The following is a 21,189-nucleotide window of genomic DNA, read 5'->3' as shown; positions in this document are numbered from 1 at the left end:
TTGCTGAAATATGACAAAAAGATTTTCAGCTGCTTGTTTTGGTTTTGAGCTCCCTTTATTTAGCTGTTCTCTAGTCCCCACACCGGTTGTGTATCATTAAGTATGATGGATAACAAAAACTCTATAAAGATAAAACGAGTCGGTTTTGTCTGATCCATAAAAATTTGCTGCTCTAAGTTTTTAATGGTTTCCGGTAGTTCACTGAGCCCATGAGAAGGGCCTTTTAATACTGTATTAATACAGTAAGTATAGGAAGTAATTTTATGACAGGGGAAGAATACCATTATGATTACATTCTTCTTTTTAGCTAGGCTTTTATGGAAACTACCCAAGACTACTCTGCAGTATGATTTCGAAACACAGGATGTGCTTGATTAAAAAGGTTCTGGGTGGTTTCCAACTGGACACAGGCCAAATGCTAACAACCAAAACAGAACAAAAGAACTGGATGTTTGAGGATGACATACTTGCAACGGTAATTATATAACAGAAACCCAAGTCATGAGCTGAGTTCGTGCCCTCAAATTCATGGAAGTTGACAGAAAATCCTTCGCAGTGCAATTGGTTGCACCTTATCTGTTCCTGCTTACTGTGCTTCACAATAAACTAATCAGAGCAGACTGGCTGAAAACTGACCACACAAACACCCAGCAGAGATTTACAGTGAGTCTGAAATTAAAAAAAGGGAAGCCAAGTGCTGCAGATTTACATAGCCTGATTTCAGCTTATAAAAACTCACCACGATATACACACATGGATGCACATTTTCATTTTCAAAAGTTTTTGAGTAGAAATTAGGATCTGAGGTGAGTTATATGTACACATACTCACGTACAATACTGGTGCAGAATTTAGACACAATCCTAACTACTCCACCTCCTATTTTACCTGCTGCAGAGCACTAGGGATTGGGTTTTTCCAGCATGTGGATGTAACAAAGTACATTGAAATATTATAAAAAGGGTGAAATTTGTATTTCAGAAAGCTTTACTTAGACAAGAAGTCATGCATCTTGCATCATCCTACAAAAGCAGCATGTTGGTCAATTAATCTACCTAGCAGTATGTTGACCCCATTCTTCCCCCTAGAAGTTGCATCTGAAAGGTTATCTTGCAAAGATCATACATCCCTTTGGTCTGGTCTTCCATCATGCCAATGTTCTTACACCTGACTTCTGTAATGACACACAGGCAGCTTGCCTTCTGGAGCAGAATGCAGCATCATGAAGGTAAAGTACCTTTGTTCTGCATTCACTCAGCTAGTCATGGTATCACTCAGTGATATGGTGAATGCAAGCACATTACTGCCAGCTCCTATGGATTTCTAACAAAGCCAATGGAACCTACAGGACTGTCACTAGGACCAGTGCAAGTGGAAAAGGTAAGTTTCACTTGAATTGCCCGTGAACTTAAAGTAAGCTGGGGAACAGTTAGAAACATACTAACAGAGTTAAAAGGACTCTGAAAAAGCATACAGATCAATGAAGCCAAATTCAGTCAGATCTGATCAAACTGAAATACAGATAACAGACCCCACTGACAAAATACATGAGGAATTGGTGGGGGATACAGTTTTGAAGTCAGTGACATCGTGCTGCGTGCCTGACAGTGTAGCAACAGATGTAACCGGGGATAAGTTGGCCTGTAATTTCACTCGTATGCTTCAATATCCCTGAAACCTATCAATGGTCGAAAGATTAAACCCTTCTTAATACAACTGCAGTCTGATAAATACTGTATTATTAAAATACACAATGACTGCAGACTCTATCCATCAGAGTTTGTTTGGATCACACTATCCAGCTCTCCTTGGTACCATTATGTCTTTCTGCCCCACTCTCCTCTTTAATTTCATTATGTCCTCAAGTCCTGTAATTCCCCATGAAAGTGGTGGTAACTGCACACGCAGATCTAAGAAACAAATTGGCCTCGTAATACCAAGTCTCACAGTGGACTGTCTTCTAACCTCCCAAAGCCCTATGGAAATTCTTAGAAGCTGCCTTAACAATTTTTCTGCAGTAAAAGAGAAAAAGTGATAGTAATGGGTTAGCTGATCTTCATTTGGAAGCTAAAAATAAAAGTAGCTTTATTGCAGCTCTGATCTCTCATGTGTAAAATCTATCACCTACCATAAGAAGGCAGTTCATTGCAGCAGAAATCTGATTGATAGTACTGGAACTTTAGATCAAGCAGCAGAACAGAGAGCAACTGGTTCATAAAATGTACTCAGTGTCTTCGGGTTTTATATCAGGCTTCCTATAGAGAGCTTTGGTCCCATTAAATGCACTATATACCACTGAGCTCTGAAGCACTGTTCTTTTGAAATTCAGCTTATAACTATAAACCATGATTGACAAGTATATTACTGTTGGTTACAAACTATTGAAATATTGTATTTTATGGTACACTCACTAAAATACTTTTCACATTGGAATCCAAATACACTTGCTTCAGGAGAAAAATAATTTTAAGATGTAATAATATTTTTTTTTTTACTTTTTTTTTTGCTATGGAATATGCTTGATGTTAGATTTGGATCACTCAAATGTTCTGAAACATGAATGTACCCATTCTGTTCTGTTACCAAGAACAGTGGGTACTGTTGGCTAAATTCTTTACAAAAAACCAAGCCATTACTGGAAACAAAATAACAAAGGGCAAAAATTAATTTGTTACTAAAGTTAGTAAATAAATACTATTTGCAGAAATTAACCTATATATCATTAGCATTCCCATCCAATCCTCATTTAATCTGAAAAACCCATATTTAATTTTAAAATTGAGTTATTCATTCAGCCATGATTTTGTAAACCTTTACTCAACCAACTTCATTTGAATGAGGACTTCCATGACTTGAGTTTATGAGTAAAGAACTGGACCTTCAGAGTCTGGTGAGTAAATCAATGGATTTTGCACCCACATCTAGTCCAGTCCTGCATTTCTTACACAGTCACAGACAAATCACTGAACTCCAACAAGTCCTTTCCTGTACATAAACTTGCACTAAGAATATTTAAATTCACTTTAAAAACCTTTGTAGCTATCGTGACACTGTTTTTTTTCCCCTATAGAGATTTACCTAAAATAGTGTCTTTAGTAGATAAAGGGCAACCATTAGAATAATTCTGAAGTAATTTTAAATTAAAATATTATATTTACGCAAATGTTAGTTAAGCTAGTTAAATTCTGCATTCAGTACTTTAAAACTCTTAAACACTAAAAAAACCCAGCAGCTCTGAACTGAAATCAGACCCACACATTTTCATAAGCATAAAAAACCCCCCTACTTTTCAAAGTTGCAATTTAATTCCCGTTTGTAAAATACTTTGAGAACCTGGGACGAAAGTAAAAAACCAGTTCAGTCTCAACTCATTGCTACATTACTGCAGCCTTACACCAGAGAAGTACCAAAGAGAAATGGGTTAACACAAGGGAGAATCAGCTCTTCCACAATTTTCAACTGTCATATTTATAGATCATCTGTGATTTTCAGCTGTTTCAAAGTGTATGAAACTCAAGAGTAGCTTTTCAACACCAGCTAGTAGAATTATTCTGTATGATGTGTTTTACTCTTTCTCACTGTATGAATGTGAAAATTCCTGCATCATCTGTTCATTGGGTTGCATTTTCTATTGTAAGAGGCTTAGTATCTGATGAGAGAAGCATAAAAGTGATTTAATTTTGGCAAGCTGTAGAACTAAAATCAGCATTATTTCTGCTTAATAAACTCATCTTTCACACATACCTCTGTTAGCTAATGCTTAAAAAGAAGAAACAGTAATAAGCACTGAAAACATAAAACTGGTTTATGGCTAATTTTTAAGGACTACTGAGAACACCTGAACACGAGGACAAGATTATGAGCAGAGCTAGATTTTAGTTACCTTTGGAGAAATAAGCTCATTCTTTATGATAAATTTAAAATGAGATTTAAAGGTGGAAATAATAATACTTACGACTTTTGTGGCACTGACTTAGTTGCAACTTTCCCTGCTGGATCACTCCACTCTGCAAACAAAGGAAACACATTTTCAAATGTCAAAAGATTACTGTAGAATTAAAATGCACCCAAAGCTGTCAGCCCATCTAATTATACTTGGTTTCACAACATGCCACAATGCATAACATGTAATAAAAATTGGAACTGATCTGCTTTAGCACCACAGAAATTAATTTTTTAGCCTTTGTTTTAATGTTGTTAAGCAGAAAAAGAAAATACCCAACCCTGACTGTTAGGACTAGGATGATAAAGACCTACTTTGTACATTGTATCCTGAGGTCAGATGTTGGGAGTCCTACAAAGAAGAACACACAAAATGTCAGCATTAGTTAAATAAGATGAAGAAGGTAAGATATATCTCGGCTTGCTGGATTAAGGGCATTGGCGTTCTGCAAACGGGGAAGGAGATGGTACAGGGAAGGGATTGTGGGATTGTTAAGGCAGCACCAGTGACATTAGTTTAAAACAAAACCTTAACTGTGGAGATAGAGGACCACTGAGGGGCCCTTCACAGCTCAGGTAAGAGCTTGTCCTCAGCTGTTGTAAATCCACACACCCCTGTTATGGAGACACCACACAGGTTTATACCCACAGCGGTCCAAGCCTTTGCCAGGCTTGGTCATGGATGTGTGTATGAGCCACTCAGGATGTACAATTTAGAAAGCAGCATGAATGCAACTATGCATTAAATTCAGTGCCATTGCCTTTCTGTTGTTTGATCTTGCCGCCTGGAAATACAGTAATCTTTTATTGACAGCCACTGTTTTTATTTGGGCTGTGACACACAGGATTTGATAAAGACGCAGGAAGTACATCTTCACTCAATGGAAATTGGTCCAAATCCAATGAAATCAATGGAAGCACAACAACTTTAAACCAGCAAAGAATCTGGCTTGCAACACTGAGCATGCTAATGCCAGGATTCTTGTTGGTTCATAATAACTAAGCTGCTTCCCTAATGTCACAGTCTTTTCTTGCTTAGCTTTTCTCCAGGCTTTATAGTCCACAGTGATTGTCATCAGCTTTCCTTCCAAGCAGAGTTTGATCATTTGAAATTAAGGTGTTATTTACAACTTCATCTTACAGCCAGGCACTACTTTGCTGGAAGTGTTAGTTCTGTAGGATGTTAAAGTCATTAAAGCCCTTACTGCACTTCCTCTTAGGGCATTATTAGTTCCTAATATTATATTGTGCTGTCAGTCAGTCCCTTGTGAAGTAAATAATGCCCTAAGAGTAAACATGGCACTTTAAATTTGAATGTCAAAGGGACAAATTGTTCTGATAAGTTCTGCCTCTTTTATCACACTTTTTTATATATGTTTCTCATGAGGATACCTTTTTAATAGCCAAATTGAGAACTTCTAATAGTGCCTGTCTCTGGTTTATATGGCTGCACAATCTAGCCACATCATGTCCTAAATGTATAATTTGGTCAGCCATAATAGATTTAAAGAGATGTTCTGAAGAGACATCGTTGTATTTTTTAAAGTAAAACTAGCAAACATGGAAACATTTATGTGCTTGCCTATTTCCTGAAACATTAGCTAAAAAAAAAAAAAAAAATTAATCTAATTTATATTTTGTACTGAAGTGATACGGTCAAGAATTTTAGGATCAACATTTAATGTGTCCAGAAACTAACTTTGATGTGGATCTTAAAAGTTCAAAGCCAACTTAACAGAAACAGAAAAGCAAACCAAAACTTTAGCTTCTCTGAACCTACACTTATACTGCTGCCAATGGAGACAGTGGCAGTCTGCAAGACTCAAATCAGTTTCTGTAGGACCCTTTAGAAACAGAGCACTAAATTAGGAGATGGTATAAACTTAAAAAACCCTGTTTCCAGCGGGCAAAGACCTGAATTCTCACTGTATTCACACAGTTCACCTAAAAGGGTTCAACTGACTTTCAACCAATTTGCAATGAGGAATATACTCTTAGAGAATTATGAGCCTACAAGAAAGATGGAGAGGGACTTTTTTACAAAAATCAGTAAGAGGAAAATCACAATACAGCTCCTAAAACAGGACATGATTGCTTGAACCATAATGTCAAGGAGTACCAGTTTTATAAGATATTTTCCAAGGTCCTGCCTTTAGAAAGAAACTTTTACGTAGCTCCATGACAGAATGGCATAGATTTCCCACCCTGGGGAAGTTCTCCCCTTCCTCAAACATCATCAGCTCACAGTTATTCATGTCCCAGCAAGAGACAGCTCCAGCAATACCTGCCCTGGGTATGAGCTCGATCCCTAGCAGTGTTATCAGAATCACAGAAGGCAATACTGAAGTCTGGGCTAAAAGAATGTTCAAATCAGACCACTTAACAATTCACTGCATGTTGGGTGAACTACAGGTACTCTCCAGGCATGTGTTTCTGATGTGGCAAGTGTTGAGTGCATGCCTTTAACAAGGCCAGTGCTGAGGACTGCATTGTCCAACCCTGTGTGCCCCTGGGGCGTGACACAGGCAGATGCCATTGCACTCTTCACATGCAGGGAGCTTTGCAGCCTCAGTAATCTGACCATGCAGCCTAAACCTCACCCTGCAATCAATCAGTAAGTGGGAACAAGTGACCACTTCAACCTTTTCATTGCTCAAATAATAATGGAGGAAAATCAAACAAAGTATATTGTACTTGAAAGACTCCTCTAACAACAGAGATAAAGTTTGCTTTGTTTCCACTGTATCTTCTGCAGCTTTAAATAAGCAGCTCTACTAGTAACAACAGTCTGATTGGGAATTTCCAACTAAAAATAGTATTAGAAATTTTTGAAAATGGGACCAGTTACAAAAATAAACTCTCCAGTGAAGCACACTCAACAGAACAGAATGCTAATCAGGTCACTGGCAACAGCCTACTGGTACCTTGCTTGGGATAGAAAACTTGGTCTGCTCAGCCTTGCCGGGAGTGTGAATAGCAGTAAGAGGAGGAGGCCAGGAATGGGTCATCTCCTAGGGAAGAAAGAAAAAGTTTTGAAAACAAATTCATGTACATAAAGAAGAACAAGGGCTAAAGAGGATGATGTATGCTCCACTGAGCCTGGAGATGCAACTGTTCAAGGAAGTGACCCCACCATCACACATCCTTCTATCACAGCTGAACACCTCAACCAGCCAACATGCAGCACTTCCTCAGAACGACAGCGAGGACAGGTTGTACCCTTCAAAGTGTGACTTCAGCAGGTGGCAGCTGATTCCACCTCCACGGTCAGGCTGTCAAGATTTATGAATAGAGCAAGGTTTTACCTGCAAAGCCCAAGCAGGAAGGGGACCCTCCTGCACAGCACTGGATGCAACCCTGTAGAGAGGTGCGTGGTGGCAAGATGCAGCCATGCGGGGGTTTAGGCAGTGCTGGTTTAGGCAGAGCTTGTAAATGCCCTTCTAATGAGTGTGTTTTATGGTAGATACTGCTACTTTCTCTCTTATCTTTGTTTTTAATTTAATAAATATCCAGAGAGGCAGTAATATTTGTCTCTGGCGTTATGTTGTATCTTTGTTTTGGTTGTTTTTCTTTGCCTACAAAGCTCAGAAAAGAATTCTTTCTTGAGGCAAGGGAGGCAAAGAGCAAAAGAAGGTCTAATCTAGGAAATTTTATGTTCAATGGCCAGAATCCTGACATCAGTAAAGTAAACTTCCCAGCTGCTGTTTCATACTGGTCAAACCCAGGGCCATTCCCAACAAACCTTATGAACAGGCAAATTTCTGTAGGTAACACGACAACCACTGCAAACGCTCCACAAATACAAATATAACATACTACGATTAATTAAAGGAAATATAACTGTTGTCAAAAGGTCAGTGTGCTGGGTGCATTTCAGCTAAAGACATGCCCCGGGTGGCTACAGCTGACACTAATGTATACTTTACTGAAGATAAAGCCAGCAAGCTTCAGATCTTCAGTTTTCTGTCCCAAAGTACGTGTCATACAAGAGGTTAGGAGAGAGAAGGGAAAACTATGCACCACAGTCCTCAGTCAGGGGGACAGGCAGACATATAAACTTCCCCCAGCTCCTGATAGGCACTAGTGGTTTTGGCCCATCAAATTTCTACCCTCAGCAACACTGCTACTGCAGTGAGGGCTGGTTGAGCCATGCAAGGGACACGGCCCAGGATCAACTACCAGGCAGAGAAGCCCTCAACCAGCCTTGGCAGAGGCAGGAGGGCAGGGCTGGTCCAGCACCATGGACACGTACAGTGCAGCCTTGGGCAGACAACCCAGGGACAGGGGAGGTGCAGATGCCTGTGCTCCTGAAAGAGCTTCTGGGTTTCTGCTGTGGAAACCCAGGGCCCGTTTTCATTGCACAAAGCCCAGACTGTGGCACTGAGGAGGAAAGGAGCAGCTGGTGAACAGCTCATCCCTCCCGGTGTGTGAGGCTGCAGCAGCCCAGTGCCATGACAAGAAGTGCACTGTTCTAGTGCACTGATTGTCTGACCTCCACACAGGGGAAGGCAGAAAAAAATTTAAGCATCCGGTGAACTCTTCTGTGAGATAATATAATCCAAATCCTGCACACTTCTGCCAAATCCTACACCATAGATGTTGCTTTGTGGCAAATCTCTTCATAGCAAAATGATGAAACAGAGACTGCATTGCATAATTAAAAGAGAGCCAGGCAGTCCAGCTGAAGGCAGAAATGAAGCATATTCTAGAACTGCAATTATAGGCTTGACCTCAGTCTCTTCCTGGCCACAGATAAAAGGCTGTACAGAAAGCCTGGGATTCATGGGAAGGTGATGTCAGCAAACATTTCAGAATATTCACTGTCAAAATGCATCTAGGATCCACTGTGTACCCACTTGGCACGTTAAAGTGTAAGCAAACCTAGTCATCTCCCTGTTAGGGGACACCTGAACATAAAATAGTGGGAAAAGGGAAAAGGAGTCTGCTATTTGAGGAAATTCAATTACGAGGTATGAAATCCTGACTCCAATCAGGTCAGAAGCAAAAGTCAGCTTCAGAGAGTTTAGGACTATTCAATCTGTGTGTTTACAGAGTGACCTTGTGAGCATCAAGGTCTATTACAAAGGTACAAGCTAGTTTCATTGAAGCATTTCACTTCAATTATTACTGCAACAAAAATTATTGGACAGAAAATTCCAGATAGGATCACACATGCAAAACAGCACAAACATTGGTGTATAAGCAACCACTGCGTGTGGAAGGAGTGAGAAAGTATACAGTTGGTTAAAGAAACATACCTACATCTACCTACAGAGCACTGTTGACCAAAGAACCTTGAATGATGGTAGAGAAAGTTTTGAATTCACTCATCTGAAAAATGTCACTTCCAAATGTCTGGGCAGCAACCCCACCCTGACCACCACACGGCTGCACATCCCACTCAGGCAGAGCCCTGCTGAGCTACAGAATGACACCCAAAAATGGCACTGCACCCTTGCCAGGAAAGGGTCAAACCCCCCACATCCTGCAGGGGTGTGACTGCTTAACTCCTACTCTGTTCCTTAAGCACAGGTACATTACCCTGGAGAATCAGAAGAAAGGATGTCATTTGCTTAATCATCCACGTGACTTCACCATTTTTTGCTATGCCCCAATTTCTTCTGAAGGTCCCTCATCTTTAAGTACTGGCTAAGCTCTATTTTGTTTAGCTTGTGAAATCTGATATATCTGCCTTCTAATATGTTAAGACTACAAAGAGCCACACATACAGTGTGTGTGTTGTGCATGTATCCATTAAGATGTGTCTGTAGCCACCTTGGTTTGTAAATATCTGGGAAAGCAGGCAGGGAGTTGCATTCTTTTTTTTTTTTTCCAGGAAAAGTTAAAAAACTTTAATCAATCCAAATTTGGAAGTATTTAGAAATTCCTGGAAGTAAAAATAATAAAACCGAGCATATGAAATACTTTAAAGAGGAATTTAATGGAAACAAAGTAATCCCACAAAATTGAGTTAGGATTTATTTTCACATGGTTTGGACTTAAAGTAATTCCAAAATCATGTTAACTGTTGGAGTGGGTAGATGACTGCTATGGAAGCATGCATTTTTTTTATAGACCTGGAGATTAAATGAGAAAGTAAACCTGCACAGTTTGTTGGCTTAGAAGTCACTGTGGTCCTCTGATGTAGTAACATCAAGCATCCTCCTTTTCTGAAAATTATTTAAACATTGTTTTAATTGAGTCCATGTGTTTTGTTTATTAGAGCTAGGCACGCTCGTCTCTTCAGCTAAGTCTGCTTTTTTCAGCTATAAAAGCCCTCAGGTGAGTAACTAAGAAGGACACATGCAGACATGATCTAATGAATCACTCAAAATACAGATACCCGAAGCAAACCTTCTAAGGGCTGCAGAGGAACAAAGCCAAATCTCGATTTAAATGGAAGGAGAGGACTGGGGAAGGATTCAAACTTGCAAGTTTCTAAGGAAAAGGTCAGAGCTAAAGAACTGAGTACGGGGGATATGGGGCAGATGGTAAATAGCTTTACAAAACCAGTCCCTAAAATTAATAGCTGCCTTCAAGATTTATTTCCTGTCTCTGTATTTCATTTTTTCCATCATTTCCTTCCCGTTCAAAAGAAAGTGTGCCATGTTTTTAAGTACAGATAAAAGCACTGAGCCAGGCTCTAAGAGGTCATTATGGAAAAAAGAACCAGGATTGTGTACTCTGCATTCCTACAGAGGCAGCTTCCCTTCCTACAGTGCACTCTAAACTGCTTAGCCTGATCTAATTTGAAGTCTCCCAAGATACAGGGCTCATGCTACCTCCCTTGGGAGAACTGAGGGGAGACATGAGAACAGTCTTCAATTACAGAAAGATCTGTTCCTAAAGGAGAGAATAATCTGTTCTCCAGTTTTGTGGTGGATATGAACTTCAACTGCAGCCAGAAAAATTCCAGTTAGACGCAAGAAAAGGCTCTCTAATGGTGAGGATTCTGCAGCACTGAAATAGATTGCTCAGAGCGCTACACAGACTCCATCTGTGTAGGAACACACTTAAGAACAGATTAGAACACATCAGCCAGGAATGGCTTAGGCAGAATTGATTCCTACATTGGGACTGGGATGCATAGTAGGTGATGAGATTTCTAAGACCTTTCCTAGCCCTTTTTCTTGTTCTGTAGTTTTGATAGATCTCTGTTGGCCAAACCCTATCCTTACTGCCTCTCTTGTGGACACATTCACAAAAAAGCAGCAGAAGAAAGCAACAATCCTGATGTTTTCCTTCTGTGGCCACAAAGGCAGTCTCAGGACTGACACTTTGCCCAGATCATTAGAGGGTAGCCAGTGGAGCAGGAGGAGGAGCAGCCCCGCACACACCACCAGCAATAAATGCAATGTGAGGCCACTGCTGCTAAAGAGACTTTATCTGTAGTATTCTCTCTGTCAAATGCCCTTCTCAATCCTTTTAACTCCCAGCTAAATCTGTTGCTTTAAACTTCCTTCAGTTTTTGGTGACATAGTATGTTAAAGTTGCATTCAGAAAAAATTAATATGTGATGAATAGATTTTCTAAGGTTATTACAAACTTGATGCTACAGCTGGTGCTAAGCAACCTACTGCCTTGATGGAATAAAGATAGCCAAGTGATTTACCATTTATTAAAGACTCTATTAATGATTTATTAATGTTTTATTAACTATTTATCAATGCAACCTTAGTAAAAAGCGTGTCTTGTTTCACAGCATCTTTCTGGTTTCTGCATTTATACAAACCTGATCAAACTATCTGCTAGGAAGCCAGTAATGCATGAGGGGCAGCCACATTTTAAGTGTGTGATGCATACTGAATTAAAAAACATCTCAGCCCGTTTCATCTTTGAAAGAAAGGATAAGGAATGAATGAATGAATATATAGACACATATTTATACATGGACAAGCAAATGACACTAAATCCTAAAGGAACACAAAGGCGATAACCCTACGGGTCGTTTTCATTCATATTCCTTATGAAGGAATGGAAAATTTGCAGGAGCAATTGGGAATATCCTGATCAGTAATCTGGCCTGATTTATACTGGGCTAAAGGCTTCCTTAGAAAGGGATTTTGACACATTGCCAGTATTAACAGGGACATGATAGAGAAATTCATGAATACACATTTGATTATCATGTTTCAGCATTTAGAAAAAATTCTCATCATCAAAGGGATACCACACCTTTTTGCCTGTAAGAGAAAAAAAACCAAAAAAACAACCAAAAGACTTCAGTGATGGTCTCCAAAGAAAGCAATTTTTTTCTGGTATGAATGTTAAGGCAGGAAACACTTTCCTCATGCAAATGTTTCAGCAAATTTATTATGAGTGGCTAGTGCCCAATACATATTTTTGAAGGAACAATGTGGTGGCATCTGCAATGATGTCTTTGTCATACTAGAATTTATCTTGTTGTTGTACCAAAACCTGCCTAAAATCCATTTGGAAATACACTGAATAAATGCATGAGTTTATTATTGAAAAAGTAGAATTTATTCTACAAAAAGTAACCATTTCCCTGACCATAACCTAAACCACAGTGTTCACCTGTGGGTTTTATCAATGGCGACAAATAAGTTCCCTTTGCCAACTGGGGATGGTAAATTATTATTCCTTTCCATATTAACAAGAAGGGGACAGACAAAAATTATATTCAGTGAAAATGAATACAGAAATTGCTTTAGAAGCCAACAGAGGTTGACTATAAACTTTACAACGTTTTCCTTTCCTACTTTGTTAACATTTGGAAATCCACAAATATGGACATTTTCTTTTTCTGCTGAGTTTCTCCATACTCTCTGACTCCTGTGTACCTCAAACTTTCCAATATATTTTCCTCATGCTGTAGCTTTTATAACTAATAACACTCATATTCTTTGCTTAGAGCATTTACAAGACAATAAAAAAATAGTAAATCATGATTGATGTGCTTACTTCTCTAACCAATCTTGTGTATGTGAAGAAAAACAATGCTCCATATTATAGTGAGAAAGTATCTCAGCCCAAGAAACTGTTTTAGGGGGAGAATAATGAAGCTACACCACATGAACTCGCCATCAGATTGCAATTTAACAAGTCGGATACAATCCTAAAGGAAACCATAGCCTATATAATAGTGTGTCTATCCTGTCAAATTTAGCTTCCTGCTGGGCCCTGGGCCCAAACAGTCCACACTGTGCACACAACAGTTCACTCCTGAGGTTCCTCTGTTAAACAGGTTGGATATTTTCTTCAGGGTCCACCTCAGGAAGATTATAAATATATACGGTCGGCAACTGTCCTGAATGTGGCTCACACTGCCCAGGACAATCCTTCAATTTAATCCCAAGCAAGTTTTGTGCCCTTGAGCACCTTCTCACATGTTCTTGGCATTTTTAGGACATGCATCACAATCCCCATCGGGACCTACTATGGAAACATCATTATGGTGAACTGCACAGAACAAGAGACCTGCAGCAGCTTTATCCCTGCTCTTGCCAGGCTAAAGTTACCTGTATGAGTAGAGTGCAGGAAGGACACGGGAGGTCACAGAACATAATCAGCAAAAAAATTCACACTGGGTAAAAAAGGAACAGGGCCTTACAGGAAGCACATGGAATAGCTCTCTTGACAAGTTAGTTTTATATCACGAGACAGGCCTGTACTCAACAATGTATCTCCCCATCCAAGACAGGCACGAGGTGTCTTGTCTCCTACAGGAATATGTGGGGTTTGGTAAGGTCAGCCCATAATGGCTCAGTGCAAGGAGAGGATGACCAAAGCTTTGAAGTTTTGCCAAGCACGTGTGAGATGCTGGGCCACGTGAGGCTTCCCTGTTTCCATACAACTGTTCTTCTGGACAGACCTGATGGGTCAGGAACACGGAACTGTCAGAATGGGTCAGACTTGAGGTCCCGCTCTCCTGGGATGGTACAGACAGTTTGGTGGTCTGTCACAGAGCACTTCAAAAACACCAGAGCAATCATGAGGGCAAAATCCTGATCCTCCATACTTACTAATTCTCAGCTTTTTCTGTTTAATATCACATCCAGAACTGGATATTCAGTTAGCACCAGCTAACACCAGTTTTAGAGTCCTACAAGTCACTGATACCCCCATAAATATTCAGGTACTTGCAGTCACATGTACAGGACCCAGTTCCAGAAAGCCAGGCATCCTTCAGCTGTCACTCCCAGTAACTAAACTAGTGGCTTTGTTGCCCAATACACAGAACCAGAGCCCTGCTGTGGACAGTATGGCCAAAGCAATACCTCCTGTTCCTGCCAGTTCCTCATCCCAAGATGCACAGCCATATCCCATTGATTTTATTTATTCAAAATCATACTTGTTGGTAACCATCCCCAGGGATGGCACGTTTAATTTTCATGAGGGCCCCAAGAGATAGGAAGTATGCATTGAACTGTTAAATGCAACAGAACATCCTGGCACTACAACAGCATAATATAAACAAAGGCACAATAAGTCATAAAAAAAGCTAATTCTTTCAAAAGTTACTAATACCAACATATAATTTCATCTCTGCAATTTAAAAAACATTGGCAAAAAACCCATTCTCCAAGTAAATAAGCAACTGTGTTTTGAAACTATTCACTGCTGGCACTTGTTTAAGGGAATCTGGTAATTTGTTCCATCCATCCTGAGCTTCACAAGCAAAAAAGCATGTCTTGAATCGTCTGTTTTCTTCTCTGAAACTTAGGGTTCACACCAAGAGGAGAGTAGAACTATAATTTACAGTTACAAAACAAGACTACCCTGAGGCACTCCACTGTGCACATTTATACAATACATTACATCATCTCCTTTACATTGTCATATATAATCAATTCATGGTTTTTTTCATACAAAATACAACAGTGACTTATGTAGTCACAGGACAAGACCTTATCAATGCAATTTATTATAAAACACATTTAGTTTCTGGGGCCACTTATGCCAATGTAGTGAAAAAAATAAATTCTCCAAATTCCATAGCAGGCAAAATTGAATTGCTAAACTACAAAACTTCTTGTTCAGTAGGCTTAGCAGAGAAACTGTTTAAGTTTTATATTTTAGACCCATGTAATCAGCATACAACTTAAATCCTGAGAATATGATGAAGCTGAGTCCAAAAATCATCAGGAATTTGAAAACATTAACTTGTGCCAGAAGACACCAGCTTTAGACTTAAAACAAGAGCATTAATTATCTAAGACGGCGTATGGAGGAAAATAAGAAACCAGGTTAGGCAATTTATATGAGTTTAAAGCTAAATGTTTTTGTATAAGCCATGATTTGCTTTCGTTAAGATTGGACTCTAAGTTGTTACTCATCAAATACAAAGAAATGAAGCTGCTGTACAATACACACTGAAATCCTTTACAAAAGCCATTTTTTTGCCTTCAAAAGCAAGACTCTGCCAGACCTCTTATTCTGCTTACCACACAAGCAGTATTGCAGCAGTACTGGGTTTTCCCAAGTGGGTGTGCCAGGGTCGCATTTGTTTTTAATATTGTTCTTACACAGTCTCATCAACACCTCAACTTTAATGCTGCTAAAATAGCGGTCTGAGGCTGAAGCAAAGACACAGTGAACACCTAGAAAAGCTCAAACCTGCCCTTCTTCACCATTTCCTTTTCCTCATCTATGTGATGCTCTCCCTACCAAGTGTCCCAGTTGAGAACTTGCTTCTCCCTTCACGTATGAAGAATTCACTTTCCCCTGAGGAGCATGATTATCTTCCCAGTACCTGCATCAGGAACTGTGAATCCTTTGGGGGCAAAAACTGCCTCATTTTTTTTGTCCTATGTGATGTCTCGGGCGGTGGTGGAACTTCTGAATATTGGCTGGAAATTGGGAACAGGGAATATTGGCTGGACAACATACCCAGTTTGATTGGCATTCAGCAAACCCTGGATGCATAAAGCAACTCCAAACTGAAGCCTAATCATTGGATCCTCTAATTTTGTCACCTTTTGTAAGGTTAATCTTAGCATATTCGCCAAAGAATATTCTATGGGTTCTCACCTGTAACAGAGAGGTAGAGCCCTTGCTGCCTCTCATGCTCAACCCTTTAATTCTCTTCTCTTACAGAAAGACCTAAGCAGACACCTGAAACCCTCTCATGCAACCTGGCATTTATTATAGTAATTTTAGCCTTTAGAAAAGAACAAACATTTCAGTCTAGATTTCCTTTTCCTCACTTGTGCCCTGAAGCAGGTCTGTTCCTGCATCTGTGTGTCCTGTAAATCATGCCAACACTCCCCTTTGATCCACTCCTGCTAAGCTAACAGGTGCAGAAAAAATGGATGCATGTTATAGAAGATGTTTTGATACAACATATACTTTTTTGGCATGTCAGCCTTACCTAAATAAGCCAGCCTAAAGAGTAAAGAAAACCGAAGCCAAAACATGCTGAGGCTTTTTTTTTTGATCTCCCTTAAGGTATGGAGGCTTCAGAGTTTTTCTGGTAGACAGATTCCCACTGTTGCATGAATTTGATTCCTCATTTCCCAGTGTGTTCTTTCTTACAAAGCTAGTAAGTTTGAGGTTGGAAATATGAAATACTTGGGAGTGCCACTAAGACATATGACAGCTGAGGGTGCTTGGTACTAATGTCTGAAATGCTGGACCAGTCCTAATGTCTGAAATCAGCATGTTCTGACTCTATACCAGATTGATATATCCTCCTCCTGTGTCTGCATTTTTTAAAAACTTCTGACAGCAAACTACACTGAAACAAACTAAGTCCTAAAAACAGGGCTGAAAAAGGGCAAAGTCCATAACCTTCCTGTCTCCAAACACTACACTACTTTTTTTTCCCACAGGAAAATCAATGAACAGGACACAAAAGCCACAGCACTGAAAGGCAGTAAGTTTGGTGCTCTAGCATTTAGAAATCATATATCTACATTACTAGACGATGACATGTACCGTCTTTTTGGCTTCTAGATGGCCAAAAAGGAATAGCAAACTGTTCATTAGTAAAAGTTTATCAGGGGTCGTATGAACAATCTGGAACAAACTTGGAGCAAGCCCAAGAAAAGACCACCCAGTAGACCCATGGCTGCTGTTAGCTCTAAGCAGTTAGTGATAGTTGCAGCTCCAGCTGGTGTCAAACACTGACAATTACCAGTTACCAAACAAAGATGAACTGGAATAAACCTGCCAAAGAATATTTTTTTTTTTTTTTTTGCTCAAAGTGCAATGTATTATTATGTTCCAGCAACTACCAAAAGGAGTTGTTGATCTCACTTTGCTGGAGACATACAAAGGCTGGATGCAGTAACACGGCATTCTTTTTGAAGGGTAACTTGTGTTGTAAGTGAAAGACTCTATAAAGACAATACTGCTGCAAAGTAGACAGAATGATACATTTAGTCAAATTCCCAGTCTAAGCCTTTTCAAAGAGCACAAGCAGTTAGTGCAACATTCCTTAGGGTTCCTGTATCCTTTCAAACATGATAGCTTTCTTGTACTTTACACTTATCATATTAAGAAAAATGGTAATGAGGAGATCATGACAACCTCTTTTAAAAGCAACAATGACTCAATTGCCAAGGAAAAAAGAAGTGATAACTATTTTCATGGAAAGAAGCCTCCAGCGAACGCCTCACTGTTGAAGTCCTGTTCTTTGTTTTTGTCTGAACTCAGGAATGGCAAGGGGCTGCTCTTCAAAAAAAACTCTGAGCACCAGTTTTCATTTGATTGGTTCAACAATACTTTTTCAGATAAACTGGCAGTTCAGACCTCTTGTTGAAAAGATTAGCGACTCAAGAGCTTAGAAATGATAAAATACTGGAATAAGTGGACGGGATTAATTGGCTTGATTTAAAAAAAAAAAAAAATTAAAAACCACTACTGGGAATGTTCTCCTGCAAACCAAACACAAACGGTGTGGTTTTTTTCTGAGGCTCAGAAGAGTACTTTTAAAGGTTACAGTACCTTGGTGTACACAAACAACATGTCCTTTAGTAGGATATACCCATGGCAAAGAAATTAATGGATTACAAAGCCCAAAGGGGCCTTTAACACTCAGGGCTTGTGCAGTAAATTCCATCAGAAGATCTCACAGCATTCCTGACAAGAGATCAGTACCTGCCATTTTCCAGCTTGGCTCCAGAGGTGAAATTTGGTCCATGCCTTAAATCACCCACTCAACCAGCAGCAAATGCAATGAACACTACCCTGACCATTTTTTCCCCCATTAGCAACCCAGTCAAGTCAATATGCCCATATGTGTCCATGTTGTTCCTGTTTTACCCTGCAAAGTATTAGCAGGTATTTCCACCTCCCCCAAACAATATTTACTTAGACGTTGCACAGAAATTTTGGAATAGAGAAAACACTTAAACAAGAGCTGCAAAGCGTTGATAACAGGATTTCTAGTGACAGTCTCACCAGGCCATACAGTAACACTTGCACCAGGTAGAATACACAGTGTATGCAGAATGCTGAAAAAATATAAATCTGGGCACTTAGGTCTGACCTTCAGATTTGTGTTTGTAGACAGTTCTTCCCCCTTGCCTCTGAACAGTGGTCAACAAACACCTCAATGCCTTGAACTAATAAAAGCATCTTCATTTCTAATGCTAGAAACTGACATTTTTGTCTGCTGACTTTTTCAAGGCTGGATGCCTGTATGATTGCTTTTAAATTGAAAAGAAACGTGAGAAATTCCTCGAGAAAAGGAAAAAAGGAAAAAAAGAAAAGAAAAAAGGCATTCTGGTCTGATTTCTGAGTATCCAAAGATATTGTTACACAGTTGACAAATCGATGTGGCAGGATCTACAGGCTAATTAAACAAATGTGACAATTTTACTGTGACAATTTGAAAACCCTCAAAAGTGCCACCCATCCTCAGTATGCATTCTTCTCAAATGCCTATTAAAACCCCTGTACTGTATTAAGAAATTCAAAGGAACTTATATATTCAATAAAAACACAATTATAAGCACAATGTGAAATATACAGCTAAAATAGATTGGAAGTTCATAAGGTTTCTCTGAACATTTAATTCAGTGACATGCTTTCTTTAAAGAAATGTTAGAAATTCTCTATAGAAATGGATAATTCACAGTATGTAGGGTAATTTTAAATATCTGATTGAGCCTTGCTTTTGCCCAATTATCACACCAGTAATTCCAGCTGAGGACATCAATGCACTTTGCTAGTAACCGATTTAACTTTTAATGAAGGCGGTGTGGGTGAGGTTCTATTTCACGATTCCATAGAAGGAGACACTGTGGAGCAAAGGGGCATCTCAAGGTTATTCAGAAAAATTGAAGGTAAGATGTTTTATCTGAGTGTATGTATTCAAGCACTTATTGAGAAGGTGTTCAAAGAGATGAGAAGATGAACCACATCCCATCCACAAGCCCCATGGAGGCCAGCAAGCCTGTGTGTCACCCCATGACTGCTCAAGGAAAAGTCCACCTGATTGTCCAGGAGCTCTCTCAGGAAGAAATAAATACTTTTTGGTCCGTAAGTCAGTTCGTGTCTGTTTTCTTGCCTTATGAAAAAGAGATTAGGAGTGACTTTTGGTTAAATCTAGACTGCAGCACATTAAGAAACTGGCAACAAGTATTCCTGGTATCTGCTGTAACAGAACACTACCACTCATTTCCTCTGAGAGCAACAGTGAGATTCAAAGTTGAAACTTCAGGTTTGCTCCAGGTGTCATCTTTGTCCTGTTTTCTTTACTTTCTTTCTCAGAGCACAAAGCAGTAAAGCATCAAAAGTTGCAACATGCGAGTGCAGATAAAGCAGCAAAACTGAGCAGGCCTCAAGTATCTGGTCTCTTTTTGGTCCATTATTTTAATTTCCCTAGTCCTTTCCTCACATATATTTCTTTTAACCATCAACTATTTTTGTAAAGGTTTTGATGGTCGTGGCCAGCTCCAATGTCAGAAGAGAATTTCAAAGAGGTGAGCTCTTGAAACTCTTTCTGATTTGTTGAGCTACATCTTCCAGCCCAGTGTTCCTCTGGACACTGCAAGTCTGCCTAGCCTTTTCCTACTCTGTTTTTCTTGACTAACCACATATGGCCATTTTATCCTTCATGGACCCCACCAGCTTCCTCAGCAGCACTAACTTATGGGGAAGCTTCCTACCAGAAATTTAAATCTGCAACACTTGCCCTCAGGGCTGCAGAAATGGAGCCCTTCCCTTTTGTGAAAGAAAGAGACACAGAAGATCTTGCAGACATTTCAAATCAAGACTGTTTCTAAAGCATGCATTCATTTCAGAAAGCCTAACTCGATTTTAATATGTTTTCAATGTCTTCATTCTGTGCCTAAAGCAATTTGTTATGTAGAGTACACATTATTAATCTACTTAAATGAAAGGTAACATTGCTAGCAGTTTAAACACTCAGTGCCCATATTTAACCATGTTTCATTTTGACAGGACAAGATGAAATAACAGAAATGATTAATCTGAGACCAGAGAAATATTCTACTACCTCTGTCTCAAAATAGGACTAGATTTTTTTGTTTAATACTCTGGCAGTAAGCTGTGTAAGTGGAGTACAGGAGCTTCAGATGGCTTTTCTGCTTGGCTGCTCTGCAGACTGTGCTGTAGCTGTTACCAGAAGTTTTGGAATCAGCAGCAGCACTCAAGGACAGACACACAACAGGCTCTGAAGTTCTTAATCACGTTTTTATGCAACATAAACTCATGCAGTCCTCAAGGTCCTTAAGGAGCTTGAGCCAAACACTGTATTGGTGTTGTAGTATTTAAAATTCTCCACTGAGTTCAGCACTTGGGCCCTTTTTCTGTTCATGGGAGCATACAAAAGGTCAAAGTTGATCTGACATCCCAGATTCCTTGGGTCTATTTTCTCTACCTCTTTCACTCAAAAATAAGGGAGTTACTCTTTATTTACAAGGATGAAAAGGGATGAGAATTCAGGTCCAATCGGTCTCCAAATTGGGAGTAGGAATCTTAGTTTTAGGACACTTTCTGCTCAACTACAAGATTCCATCAAATTGCTTTCCCAGATTATATTTTATCTCTTTCACTTATTTCTGGAAGTACAAAACTTAAGAGGTATTTGAAAAAATAACCAATACTTTTAAGTGCCGCAGAGAGTGCATCTGATCTTCCACAGAAGCTGGAAAACTTACTTTTTTTTCCTCTAAGACAATGACTTTGCTTCAATTACTTTCTTGTTTGAACTGGGTTTAAAACAATTACTTTGTATTGTTTCATAATATGTAATTATTTCTATCATAACAGAGTGCTGAATCAGAGTGAGGATGCTGAGGATGTAACATGTTG

General features: G+C 39.4%; 1 protein-coding gene across 1 annotated transcript in view; it reads right to left on the bottom strand.

Moving 5' to 3' along the window:
* AFF2 (ALF transcription elongation factor 2) overlaps positions 1-21,189 on the bottom strand; it is a 302,951-nt gene that overhangs the window by 128,277 nt on the left and 153,485 nt on the right. The window contains exons 5-7 of the mRNA XM_064669750.1: positions 6,867-6,953; positions 4,258-4,294; positions 3,956-4,007 (exon numbers count right to left, since the gene is read on the bottom strand). Coding sequence (XP_064525820.1) covers positions 3,956-4,007; positions 4,258-4,294; positions 6,867-6,953 — 176 coding nt within the window. The remainder of the gene's footprint in view (positions 1-3,955; positions 4,008-4,257; positions 4,295-6,866; positions 6,954-21,189) is intronic.

Source organism: Pseudopipra pipra, chromosome 13 (assembly GCF_036250125.1).
Source record: "Pseudopipra pipra isolate bDixPip1 chromosome 13, bDixPip1.hap1, whole genome shotgun sequence".
Classification (NCBI taxonomy): domain Eukaryota; kingdom Metazoa; phylum Chordata; class Aves; order Passeriformes; family Pipridae; genus Pseudopipra; species Pseudopipra pipra.
This window is presented reverse-complemented; position numbering and strand designations above follow the sequence as displayed.